The sequence below is a fragment of the Gouania willdenowi genome, unplaced genomic scaffold (genome assembly GCF_900634775.1).
Source record: "Gouania willdenowi unplaced genomic scaffold, fGouWil2.1 scaffold_55_arrow_ctg1, whole genome shotgun sequence".
NCBI classification, from domain to species: Eukaryota; Metazoa; Chordata; class Actinopteri; order Blenniiformes; family Gobiesocidae; genus Gouania; species Gouania willdenowi.
This window is the reverse complement of record NW_021145219.1, coordinates 912,375-925,886: the sequence shown is the minus strand read 5'-3', so window position 1 is coordinate 925,886 and position 13,512 is coordinate 912,375. Positions and strand designations below refer to the sequence as shown.

Below are 13,512 nucleotides of genomic sequence, written 5' to 3'. Positions count from 1 at the left end.
TTGACTTTAAAAAAAATGCTGGTCAGTGTAATTGTAATTGAACATAGGTAATTGAAAATGTAATTGTAACTGAAAAATATAATTTATTCCAACCCTGATCAATACTATCAATGACTTTGGATTTATTTATTTATCTCAAACATAAAAATGATTTGATTATAAAAAATAAATCACTGCGGACAATTTTTATGTTATATACAATAATACAATTACAATTAACATATATATATACATTTGAGTTATAATTGGTTTTTTATACAGTACAATTATAACTAATGTTATAATGTAATTATTATTCTAAACTCGCTCTTCATGTTTTATTTATTCCCAATGTGTGAATTGTTATTTTCTTTTACTTTTCTTGCAGCTGAAACAAACTAAAATTTCAAAGTTATTGACGTTTAAAGATAGAAAATGTTCTGTACATGTGATTTCATGCTTCCTCATTTTTCTTTCTTCCTATTTAAATGTTCACATCCTGATACATTTATCCATTTACATCTCAGAATGTAATGTAGGGTTAATTCTTATTTAATCCAATGTAGTATATACGGTTATTTAATTCACATGTCATTTTGGTGATGTTTATACCTCAATAATACAAGTATTAATAAAGACGTGTTAAATATTTTTATTATCTGTATAATAAGGCATCTCCAAACTCTTACCCCAAAATTGGAAGCATCAAATTGTCTAAAAGGTTTAGTAAAGTCGAGTACGGAACACTATTAGTGCCACTGAAAAAAAATAAAATAAAAACATAAGTCCAATTTGTATTTTAATTATTAATGTCCTGAGAAAGAAGTCAGAATTCTGACTTTTTTTGAAAAATTCGGCCTTTTTTTTCCCTCATAGTTGTGACTTCTTGTGTTTTGGTTATTTTTTATAGTTTGGTTGAAGGTTTTTCTTTTTGTGTGTGTTTTTAAAATGTTGTTTTACAAATATTCCACAAGCAGCAGAAAAGGAAGTGTCTCAATTCAACATGACCCTCAGCACTGAAGCAAAAATATCCCATTTTAATAACCGCTCAATGAAAACGGTGATAAATCAAGCTTTTATTTCTCCATATAGAAAAAAGTTCAGTTAAATAGTGAAACAGTCCCATCAAAAATTGGCATCTTGTCCTTAACCAATGGTCCTGCATACATAAACCATGTCCCAAAAAGAAGCAAAAAAAAGGTGTAATATGTTCACAGTAATAAATATGCAAAACAAAACTTTTATACATTGACATTATGTGTACGTATATATATTTATCTATATATGTATATCGATAACCATATACAGTAAAAAGTTATTTTCAAGTTTATCAAACATAAAATATTCAAATAAAAATGGCTGAAAAGGTGATTGCATTTGTTTTTTGTTCCCAAGACACTGGTAACCATGGCCATTCAGAGTCTTTAATAAATAACGTGATTTTATCTTAAGGATTGTAGTGCATCACTGTAAAGTAATCTAAACAATAAAGAAAAACATAGTGCAAGTTGTCTTTTTGCGCAAATTAATCTTGCAAACGTCTTAAAGTAAACCAAAAATAAATGGACAACGGGACAGATTGTGTTGAGGACAGTTTTTGACCTTTAGGAAGGTTGAGCCCAAAAAATAAGTCTTTGATTTCAACTCATGATGCAAACGTTTCCTTTGGTCTGGAAGTATTTTATGGTCATACAAATAAATATATCCAAAGACAAGTGAGATCACACTTTATATCGCAAATAGACGTGCTTTTTCAAAAATAGACGCCAATTTGCTTGAAAATATCTACAGCCCATATCTTTGCTTCTGTTATAGCAATAATGACACATTTGGTGTCAAAATGTATAATGTGGGGGTCAAGGAATTTAATAAAATAGGTTTAAAGTTTAAAAAAAACAACGGTTTTCCCCTTCCTATCACAAAGTAAGGGTATACATACACATTGCACATAAAGGTTGTGTCAGACTTTACCTAATTTCTCCTTAAAAAAACTGTTTTTTTTTTTTTGTTTTTTTTTGATCTAATGGTAGGGTAAGTAATTTTCTCCAGATGCACTTTTTAAGTTTTTGGTAGAAATTGTCTTTATGTCCTGACAGAAATTAAGACCTTATGTGCTCTGAAAAAGAAATGAAGAAAATCCATCATCTGTAGCAGCTGTAAAGTTTAAATCTGTAAAAACTTCAACCAATGAAAAAAGACGATTCGGGGAGGGGGGATGTAAAGGCGGAGCCCTCGGAGGATGCTACATTCAAAATCATGCTCGTTCTTGAAAATGATCTACCCTGCCTTTAAGTAATGCAGCTACGGTACTTCTGTATATTAAATTTCAATTAAAAAATTGCATATTTTACCTTGAACTATATCACAACAAGGGGAATACTAACTTAGAACCTATTTTATGGGATTCCTTGACACCAAAAATGTACAGTTTGACACCAAGTTTGTCATTTTAGCTCTAACAGAAGCAGAGATATGAGTCTCTCATGTATGGTCGTAGCCTTTTTAAGAAACATTTATATTTTTGGTATAAAGTGTGATCTCACTTGTGTCTTAGGGTAAATGTATTTCTATTGTGCTAAGGTACTTCCATGCCAAAGGGGACCTTTGCATTATGACTTGAAGTCAAAAGTCTCTAAGCCTCCTCTACTACTCAGTCTATTCTTCTTCACGACCTTTCTCAGCAAGGTAACAACAAAATAATAATCTCATGAGTAGGGAACTATGGGAGATCTTACACAGACTTATTTGGCATTTTTTTATAAAAGTAAAACAAAATGTGAAAAATCTCCACAAGTCCCGTACGCTCTGCTGTATCTGTGGTTCCAACTGAAGTCCTCCATGAAATGCATAGAAATCGATGAGTGACTGATGAAGCAAAGCAAGGCAGACGCTGTAGATGTAGATGTAGCTGTAGCTGTAGCCGTAGCCGTGTGTGACGGTTGATCCTCTGCCTGTGCTTACGCTTTTTCCTGGCTTCATTTCCCCTTGTCGCTGAGGAATGGGGGAGGGGGGAGGCCTCCCACTTCCTGTGTGTATGCACGCTCGGAAGGTCCTACGTCTCGGTCTTCGCACGAGCGTGCACATGTGGGTGTGAAGAGTGTGCCCGTGTCCACTTTTTCTCTCAAACTTCTGCACCCAACTCAATGACCCCTGTCTCAATAATGGGAACCAGCTTATCTTCCACCTGAACCAGCAGGATGGTCTTGTCCACATGGGAGCGAGTGGCTGGGTCTCGACTACAAGGCACCCACCGGTGAATCACCTGCAGAGCACAAAGGGGGAGGAGCCTCAGGTGAAAACTAATCACTGGGGTGCAATGAAATATAGTCAACTTTTTTTTTCCCCTTTCTGTTTAGTACTTATTGACCGTGGCTCAGGTGCTAGTGGGTCGTCTTCTGATCGAGAGGTTGGAGGTTCGATCCCAGTACCTGACTATGTGTCGAAGTGTCCTTGGGCAAGACACTGAACCCTAAGTTGCTCCCAGTGGTCGACTAGCGCCTTGCATGGCAGTCCTGTCCCACTGGTGTGTGAATGTGAGAGTGATTGGGTGAATGAGCTGATATGTAAAGCGCTTTGAGACTGCTTCAGTGTGGTGATAGAGCGCTATATAAAATCAACTCCATTTAGTCCATTTATTGTGTATTTCAAGTCCAAACAGACTATTTCTCTGTTAGAGTTTAATATACAAAAATAGTTTTTTTTTCTTCTTTTTGTGTTTTGTTTTCTTGTCCCTGCTAAAAAAAGAAAAAAAAAATAATTAAGTGAATGAATGAAAATTAACAAAAAATAAATAAATTCTCGATGAAGAGCAACAAATCTTTGTTGATGAAAAACATAGTGTGAGACAGTGTGTGAGAGTATTCAGCTTCACAAATACAGAATGAAAACAAGTTCAAGGCTGTGTTAAATCTGTATACTGTTTGTTCTTTGGTTTTTCTGTTTTAAAACCAAATCAAAATAACTAATAAAAGTTAATTCTGTCATTATGCTCTATAGTTGTTTTTTTTAAAGTTTTCTAAGCAAAATGTGGCTTTGCCGTGTAACCGCTGTACCTACTATTAATGGTACGTGAACGCGCCTGACTTCAGTCGATCAGCCAATAGTAACGCTCAAAACAGCTCATGGAACACTCTGTTGGTAGAAAGATCTCCGATTGGCTAAAATCCAGCTTCACGCTCCTGGATGTCTAAACTTAATTTGCAGGGCCAGGAGAAAGAGAATAGAACCAATGAAAGCGGATGGCTGCCACCTCTGGACCTTATACTGGTAATAAATTGAAGTTTGTGGAGCGGTGCTGGCTCCTATGTGTTTACGGTGGGAAGAGCAAATAAAAAGTACAATAAGGTTGAAAATGTAAGATATCTCAGACCAGTTTTATTAGTAAGAAATAATAAACAGCAAAAAAGTGCACACAGAACTCTCAGGCTGACGTGACTTACACACACACGGAGAGAGCGAGAGAGAGAGAGAGAGAGAGAGAGAGAGAGAGAGAGAGAGAGAGAGAGAGAGAGAGATGAGAGGAGGAGAGGAGAGAGAGAGATCAGCCAGTTTATGATAGAAAAAAAGAATAAACAGCATAAAGTTGCCAAATAAAACACGTTACGTTTGTTCAGAAGTGATGGTGTCTGGACTCGATCGTGATCGCTCCTGAGGTAATGGTGCATGGGGGCGGAGAGAGCGCTGTATCAGTCTGGTTCCAGTAGAAAGTGACCATAAAAAAGTGTAAATGGACTGATATGTAAACGTGGGGCAGTGAGGATGTGATTTCATATGGAGATGGAAACTCGTCAGTTGAAACTGATCAGAATACGTGGAAATACACAAAAACCTCTGTTAACAGGAGTACAGCAGCCCGCCTACCTGCCCGTTCTGATTGGCCGAGTCGTTTGAAGGGCACCCTCATCAGCCACAGGATGCGGCCAATGTCACGGAGCAGCTTTTACGTGGATTTTTCTTGGAAAATTGCTAAACTATTGGAATGCGGCCAATACAGCGGTGCGTTCAATAGCCCCGTAAAATACAGTACTTTTTTTTTTTTATACAGCAAATTATCTTTGATTTATTGATCGATAAGGCCTAAACTGTATTTATCCGATAATAAATGTTTTTTCTCCAGTAGTTTTAATGTTAAAACAGTGAGATGGTCAAAGTAAAAGTAGATGAAATGTGACGATCACTCACATGTCCTTCCATGCCCTCTAGGGGGCTCCACTCCCTCCAGCAGCTCCGTCCCGCCCTCAGTCTCACGGTCTCATCAGGCCACTGCAGCTCCTTCCTCTTCGATAAGTGAATGTTGTCCAACACCTGGCCTGTATCCACGATCTGGGACACATCACAAACGTTCAGCTGAGCTTGATTTTTCACTTGTATGGTTTACATTTTAGGACAGCAGTTCTCAAACATTTTTAGTTCATTTCTCCTTTTTCTGAATCCAAGTACCCCCTTTGTCCAACTACAACATTTTGCTCAGAATACCAATAATAGTGATAACATTTTTATGGAGCACTTTGCTAAAAGGTGGAATTACCCAGCCTTTTTGGACCGTGACCCCATTTTGATATCAAAAACTTCAGGCGGCCACAAAGACACTTTTTTTTTCTAGAATTAGTTTTTGATCAAATTTGGGTAACACTTTGTAATAACTACCTGTTATAATCGCTGCTTAATTTGTAAATCACAAGGTCGTGGAACACAGGCAGCGTGTTGTCCCGGCAGTAAGAGAGAGACAAAAATGTTCAATTTTCTTAAAGCGCTTTTTACAAACTAAATCAACCAATAATATCACGTGAACACAAACGGAGCACATCCGTCTCTATCTGAGTGACATCTGTCTCGTTGCCATGTTTTAACACCAAGTACAGCGCAAAATCAATACTAATTTAGCCACTTTCATCACAAAGGTTACCGAACTTTCAGAACACAAAAACCCAAAAATACTAAATATTTACAAACTTTTACACCCATAAAGGTGCGTTCACACAGAACGTGACTGAAGCAACTAGATTACATTCAAAATCAATGTAAATGACGCAACATAAAGCGACGCGACTTGCGTAATTTTATAGTTGAAAAATTTGAAATTTTCAAGCGACTTCAAGCAACAACTCCTCCGGCCGTCACTGTCTGTAGAGCTGAGGTAGCAGCCCCTCCCCCCCCGCTACAGTGAGACGGCCGCAGCGGGAGGGCTGTACTACAATTCCTCAACTTACCGGGGTAAAACTAAAGCGGTGAACTCCTTGAATTAGCCTACATTCTGAGTGAACTAATCCTTTAATAACTCTGTAAAGTTTGATCATTTATGATAAATGCTGTAAATGTACGGCAGGAGAAATGATTAGCCCTCTCGATGCAGCAGCCCTCTAAGCGCTCTTCCTCACTCGCGCTCAGTGTCTACATTCGATTTTGTGTGTACAATGAAAAAATTCAAAATACATTATAAAAGAAGTGTTTTGGAGAAATATGCAAATGACGTTAGACCATAGCTCTTTTCCAAGTGTAGGTAACCCTGTAATATTTAGAATTCATTTAAATGCTATATCATAAACACCAATATAATGTATGTATAAATGTGTGCAGTTTGTGATAATTCTGTGTGACGTCAAAATGTACTAAAATGCTTTTCTCTTGTTGATGTTGCTATTTGTATGTTTGTAATGATGTCTTCTAAGCGTACTGCTTTTGAGCTTTCATTAACGGCAAACGGTGGATGCTTTTAAGATAAGACTTAAAACTCATCTTTTTACACAAGCTTAGTTTAACAGTTAATGCCTCTTTTTTTAACAGCAAATGTTTGTTTTAGTGCTGTCTTTAAATGTATGTTGTGTAATATTGTTTTAATCTTGTAGCACTTTGAGATTTGGTATCAAATGTAAAGTTATTATTTATTATTATTATTATTATTATTATTATTATTATTATTAATGATGTAGCTTGTGTTTTGTAAATATTACGAATGTAAATTACTCAAATAAATTAAACAAAACATTATTTTCTTTGGGTTTAAATTTCAACTCTACATGTTGATCACTGGCGACGCCTAACGACTCGTGGCGCTCCCCCCACCAACCTGCACTCTGTAGGAGATGTCGTCTCTGCGCACCGTGGAGACCGTGGGGTTGTGCTGCTGTGGGTAGTGATGATGGTGATGATGATGAAGATGATGATGGCTGAGAGGATCAGTCACGGCGCCGCACAGGCCGTCGTTGCCCAACAGGCCGACCAGAGTGTGGCGTTTGCAGGGAGGAATGCTGTGGCTAGAGAGGGAGGCCGAGGGCCCGCTGGGGTCAGAGCCAGAGCCCAGTCGGAGCTGCAGGGACGTGGGCAGAGTGCGCAGGGACAGCTGGCTGGTGGACGAGCGCCTGCACGGCTCCAGGCCCGTGACCGAGGTCCTCAGGGACGAGTGGCGGCTGCTGCTGTAGCGATATGACGACGAGTGGCTGGCCATGGACGCACGAGCAGGAGAGTGACGCACCAGACCCGACTGGACCGAGTGGGAACTCTGACTGGTGCCTGACCATGAGGAAGAGGAAGAGGAAGAGAAAAAGATACGTAACAAATTAATCTCCATTAGGCCTGAGCAACATATCGAGCAGAGTTGGGCTCAATTACATTTTTCAGTTACAATTACGTTTTCAATTATCCATGTTCAATTACAAATGAATTATGATTACGAAAACCAGCATTTTTTCCAATGACAAGGATTTTTTATCCTCAGAAAGTCAATTACAATTATGTTCTCAATTACTAAAGTTCAATTAAAATCAATCACAATTACTGAGCCTGAAATAAATAACCTAATAAAAGTTAACCTTCCTCTTGTGTTAGATTTCTGTTAGCATCTCTAATGCTAACAGGTCCTAAATCAGCTGTAAAATACACTAAAAACATATATCATCTAATTTCTTTCCTATCTATCGGTTTCCTTGTTAGGCTTCCTAATCAATGAGAATATAGGTTATTTTAGGTGTGAATGTCAGAGCCTTTTTTTGTCAGTATACTCCTGGATTTATAGATTTTTAAACTGTAAAATGTGGGAAAGATTGATATGAAACATATTTTAATAATTATTAACTACATATATGTAGAACTGTACAGAGAACTGTAATAGGGTTCCCCAGTTTTGCGTTAAACTATAATTGACAATTTTCATGACAATTACAAAGTCAATTATCTAAACCCAATTACAATTTAATTACGATTACGACAGCCACAGATTTTTAAAATTACTATTTCAAATTATCAGTTACAATTATAATTGACCCCAACCCAGATATCGAGAGTCGAGATATATCGCGATTTCTATTTTGGCGATATAGAAAAATACAATATCACCTATAATCAATGGTTCTCAAACTTTGACTAGACCATTTTGCTCAGAATTCTGTGAAAAAACAACTATAGAGCATAATGATGAATGAATAACTGATAACACACATTTTAAAGAATCACATTTTGTAAATAAGTGGAATGAAACAGTATTTAGTGCCTATTTATTTGCATTGTTTTTATCATTTACGGTCATTTCCTGCCTGGTGTGGGCCCAAGACTGACTCTTGTATTTTCAGTTTATGTTCTAATCAAGATCATTTCTACCCTGATTTTGTGTTTTTTGTTATTTTGTTCTTTTTCTAATTTTTGTGTGTTGTTGGTATTATTTAAAATAGTCTGTGTGTGTGTGTGTGTGCGTGTGCGTTTGGTGTTGTTGCTTATGTCGTTTTGTACGTTTCTCTGTTATTTTTGTGTGTTTTGAGGGGATCTTGTGTATTTTTCTCTCATTTGTTGTCGTTTTGCGCATTGCTGGTAACAGTATTTTTCTCTCTTCTTGATGTCATTTTGTGTATTTTATTCTTGTTTGTCTGTTCTTTTTAATATTCAGTTTATTTTTCTGTTATTGTGTGTTTTTGTTGTCGTTTTGTGAGTTGCTGGTAATATTCTGTGATTGTGTGATTATCATTTTTAACTAAAAATAAACATTATAAAACCCCATATTTTATATAATGATTTAATTTGCTAATCTTCTCTTTCTCTCAAGTACCCTCTGTAGTGCCATCACGTACCCCCATTTGAGAAACACTGGCCTATATGGATATATTTTTATTTTATCTTGGGGGATAGCTGCCCACACCCTCTGGAACTCTCTCCTCCAAACATCTGTGCCTCTGACTCACCACAATCTTTCAAAACATAGTTAAAAACCAACCTGTTTACATAAGCATTCAACTAAATCATCTCCTCCACTCCTGCTGCTTCCTGTAAAGCGTCTGAATTTTCTTTGAAAAACTGACTTAATATTGTTATTATTTTATATCTTACTTTTTGTTCAAAAAACAAATTTTAGAAGTCTCTGCTTTCACTGCTTTTCAGAACATCATGAAAAGCACAGTTACCGTAGATGATCACTGAGTGCCTTCTAACCCACACCTAAACAAGCCACACTACTCACTCACACGTGCTGTCCCTTACAGGAGAAAAGGCCAAAAGTGGCACATATTGTGCAGCTGTTTGTTAATGAATATGTCTGTGTGGAATTCTGCATCAGCAAATTTAAACTAGAGTTTTCTTTCTGATCAGACTTTACTGAGTTAAAAATATTGACATTTACTGTATATCGTAAATCGCCATTTTGAGGAAAGGTGTTGAGATGTGAATTTTGATCCATATCGCCCAGTCCTAATCTCCGTGATTCAAAAATCGGACATTTCTGCGTTCTCAGTCTGGAATGAAGCACAGATGGGCTGGAAAAGACCTGAAGACTTTAAAGATTCAAATCGATCAAAAATAGGAGAATCAAAGAATCAAATATTTGCAGGTTTCTAATGATTGGATTTTGTGAGGAGTTTTTTACATTTTTTATCGCAACATTAAAATAAAAACTAAAGATTGAACCCTGACAAACAGACTAGGGCTGTGCATTGCCATGAATCTGACGATAAGATTCACGATTTGCATGTCACGATACGATATATTCCGATACTAAACAATACACATCAAGATATCTATAATTACAAATTTCACCTTTACACGAAAAAAATTGTATAAAATACAATTCATTCATTTTTTTTTTATTTTTTTTACAAGTAAATGATAACTAATACAAGCACCACTATCAAAATCAAGTGATGTGTATCAAACTGTTAAACTTTTGCTTCTACAACAGATTCTGATTGTGTAAAGTTCTCAAATAGCTTAAAAATGAACCACATACATCTATAGAAGTGCCCAGTGTGTTTTATGAAAATAAAGTGCAATCAACTTCCAGCTAAAATGCACTGAGTGACGTAGTTTAACAAGGTCTGACGTGGTTCACGACACCTAGTGACCTGGTGTTTACCTGCTATGCATACTATATAAACGCAATGAAATGGTTATTTTTCTTTACAAAAAACATGATAAATGGACATTTTTTGAATCTATACAATAATCGCACATAGGATTGGGCATCGTTTGGATTTTAACGATTCTGAATTTTGATTCTTGTTCTAAACGATTCTCGATTCAGATTCTTTGAGTTGTGCAGGTCAACAGGTCAAAGATTTCACAGGAGATTTATTTCATTTGAAAAAGCCTTTAAACAGGTAAATTTTGTTAATTCACTTAGTTGATAGAGTTTAATTTGGATGCTGTAATGTAACTAGGGTGTTCAGTTACAAAGGTCCCCAACTGTAACTGTAAAACTGAAACTTGCTGAAATAAAACTACAAACAAGTTGTCAGCAGTCTAAAAAACAAAGAGCTACAGCCCAGGTAGATGTGAAACGAAACAAAACAAACTCAAACCCTGGGGGGGTGTTCATGTGGATGGTGGCAGAGGGAAAGAAGCTGTTTTTGTGTCTGGAGATTCTGATCCTGATGGACCGAAACCTCCTTCCAGAGGGGAGCGAATGAAACAGTTTATGACCGGGGTGGGAGAGGTCGGCCACAATCTTTCCTGCACGCCTCAGAATCCTGGAGGCGTACAGGTCCTGGAGGGAGGGCAGATTGCAGCCGATGACCTTCTCTGCTGAGTGGATGATACGCTGCAGTCTCGCCATGTCCTTGGCCGTAGCTGCAGCGTACCAGATGGTGATGGAGGAGCAGAGGATGGACTGGATGATGGAGCTGTAGAAGTTCACCATCATCTTTGTTGGCAGACTGAACTTCTTCAGCTGCCGCAGGAAGTACATCCTCTGCTGAGCTTTTTTGATAAGGGAGCAGATGTTCAGCTTCCACTTGAGGTCCTGGGTGATGATGGTCCCCAGGAAGCAGAAGTACTCCACAGAGCTCACTGTAGAGTCTCCCAGAGTGAGGGGGGTGAGGGGGGCTGGGTTCTTCCTGAAGTCTGCTATCATCTCCACTGTCTTTAAAGGGGACATATCATGCCAAATCCACTTTTTTAGCCCTTAAATGCATTTTGTTGTATATTTAGATTGTTTAGAAGTACTGAAAAGTTCAAATTAGTCTCTTCAGGTGCTCCGTTGATATCTTTATAATCTGTTTCGATTTTTCGATTCTCTATTACGTTTTTTGAACAATGTCGTCACAGTATTTGCAGCGGAACTGCCAAAGTAGGACATCAACTCCAGACCCAACACTTCGAGCAATCCGTCATTTTTATTTCTCGCTTTTATTTTGTAGCCCACGGTCAAGGATGCCGAAGTTACGAGAGGATAAGTCAAAATGTTCGGTTGTTGGATGTAGTAACCCATACGCTTCATTACACCGTCTCCCAGCATCAATGCCTGGTTGAGTTTTATTTTTCACGGAAATGTACCCACATCTGTGGGTAAGGTCATTTTTGTGTGCGCGAAGCACTTCAAGGATGACTGCTTCAGCAACCTCAGCCGGTATAAAGAAGGATTTGCCGAACAGGGTGGAGTTGAACCGAGTGTCACCTCTGCAACCTGGAGATGGGGCGGGGTATGAAGTGTCTCATTTGCATTTAAAGAGACCGCACCAAAACGAGTTGCTCTTAGAAGCACATCAGAAAAGGGCAAAAAAAAGGGGCCTGTGGAGCTATAATAATGAGGAATTCAGACCCAAGCATTGCAGTTCCACTTTATATAGACCACAACTGTATGATTTATATGTAAAAAGGAAGGATTTAAATATATGATATGTCTCCTTTAAAGCGTTGAGCTCCAGGTTGTTCTGGCTGCACCAGGACACCAGTCGGTCTGTCTCCACCTGTAGTCCAACTCGTCTCCATCAGAGATGAGTCCGATGATGGTCGTGTCGTCTGCAAACTTCAGGAGTTTGACCGACTGGTGAGAGGAGGAGCAGCTGTTGGTGTACAGGGAGAAGAGCAGAGGAAAAAGAAAACTGCCCTGAGGAGATCCAGTGCTTATGGTAAGGGAAACAGAGATGGTTTTTCCCAGGTTCACGTGCTGCTTCCTGTCAGACAGGAAGTCTGTGATCCACCTGCAGGTGGAGTGTAGCACGTTCAGCTGGGAAAGCTTGTCCTGAAGGACAGCTGGGATTATTGTGTTGAAAGCAGAGCTGAAGTCCACAAACAGGATCCTGGCGTAGGAGCCTGGGGAGTCCAGGTGCTGGAGGATGAAGTGGATAGCCAGGTTTACAGCATCGTCTACAGACCTGTTGGATCTGTAGGCGAACTGCAGGGGGTCCAGGTGGGGGTCAGTGATGTCCTTGATGTGGGAGAGCATGAGGCGTTCAAAGGACTTCATGACATCAGATGTCAGAGCGATGGGTCTGTAGTCATTGAGTCCTGTGGTCCACAGCTTTTTAGGGACAGGAACGATGGTCTAGGCCTTAAAACAGGGGTGCATGTCTCCAGTGAGGTGTTAAAATGTCTGTGAACACTGGAGACAGCTGATCAGCACAGTGCTTTAAGATGGAAGGAGAGACAGAGTCAGGTCCACAAGCCTTACGGGGGTTTTGTCTCCTGAAAAGTCTATTTACATCTCTCTTTTTGATGATGGTGTCTCTGTGGGGGGGGGGGGGGGGGAGCCTCTGTGAGCAGCTGTGGTGAGACTCTAGCTGTGATTGGGGTGGGTGGGTGGGGGGGTGAAGGTGTTGGAGTGATGCTGGTCAGAGGTGTGAGGGGGGATGGCGTCAGGTCTGTCCCATTGTCTGTCGAATCTACAATAGAAGTTATTCAGACTGTTGGCCAGGAGGGGGTCGTTTGCAGCAGCAGGGCCTCTGGGCTTGTAGTTTGTTATTCGCCTGAGCCCTCTCCAGACAGAAGCAGAGTTGTTTGCAGAGAACTGGTGTTGTACCTTCTCTGAGTACAAAAGTTTGGCTTTTCTCACCTCCTTTCCAAACGTGTACTTTGACTGTACCTGGCTCTGTCTCTACTCCTGAAAGCGACCTCTTTGGCTGCCCTGTATTTGGGGAGCTGGTGTGAGAGGTTACCTTAAGTCACCAAGCACAATGATAAAAGAGTCCAGGTAGGTTCGCTCCATGCACAGGATCTGGTCGGTAAGTGTGCGCTGTGCCTCGCGCTCATCAGCTGACGGTGGGATATACACACCAACCAGGATGAATGAAGCGAACTCACGGGGAGAATAAAAGGGTTTGCTATTGATAATAAAAGATT

At 39.2% G+C, this 13,512-nt stretch overlaps 1 protein-coding gene across 3 annotated transcripts in view; it reads right to left on the bottom strand.

The window, feature by feature from the left end:
* Positions 1 to 1,040: 1,040 nt before the first annotated feature.
* Positions 1,041 to 13,512, bottom strand: part of pcnx1 (pecanex 1) — a 102,845-nt gene continuing 90,373 nt past the window's right edge. For 2 of the 3 annotated variants that reach the window (XM_028442533.1, XM_028442535.1), the window contains 3 exons: positions 7,046 to 7,488; positions 5,161 to 5,301; positions 1,041 to 3,241 (listed from right to left, as the gene is read on the bottom strand). In XM_028442533.1, coding sequence (XP_028298334.1) covers positions 3,101 to 3,241; positions 5,161 to 5,301; positions 7,046 to 7,488 — 725 coding nt within the window. In that variant the 3' untranslated portion in view covers positions 1,041 to 3,100. Of the gene's footprint in view, positions 3,242 to 3,501; positions 3,714 to 5,160; positions 5,302 to 7,045; positions 7,489 to 13,512 lie in introns of those variants that run through there. The other variant, XM_028442534.1, reaches the window with a different exon arrangement.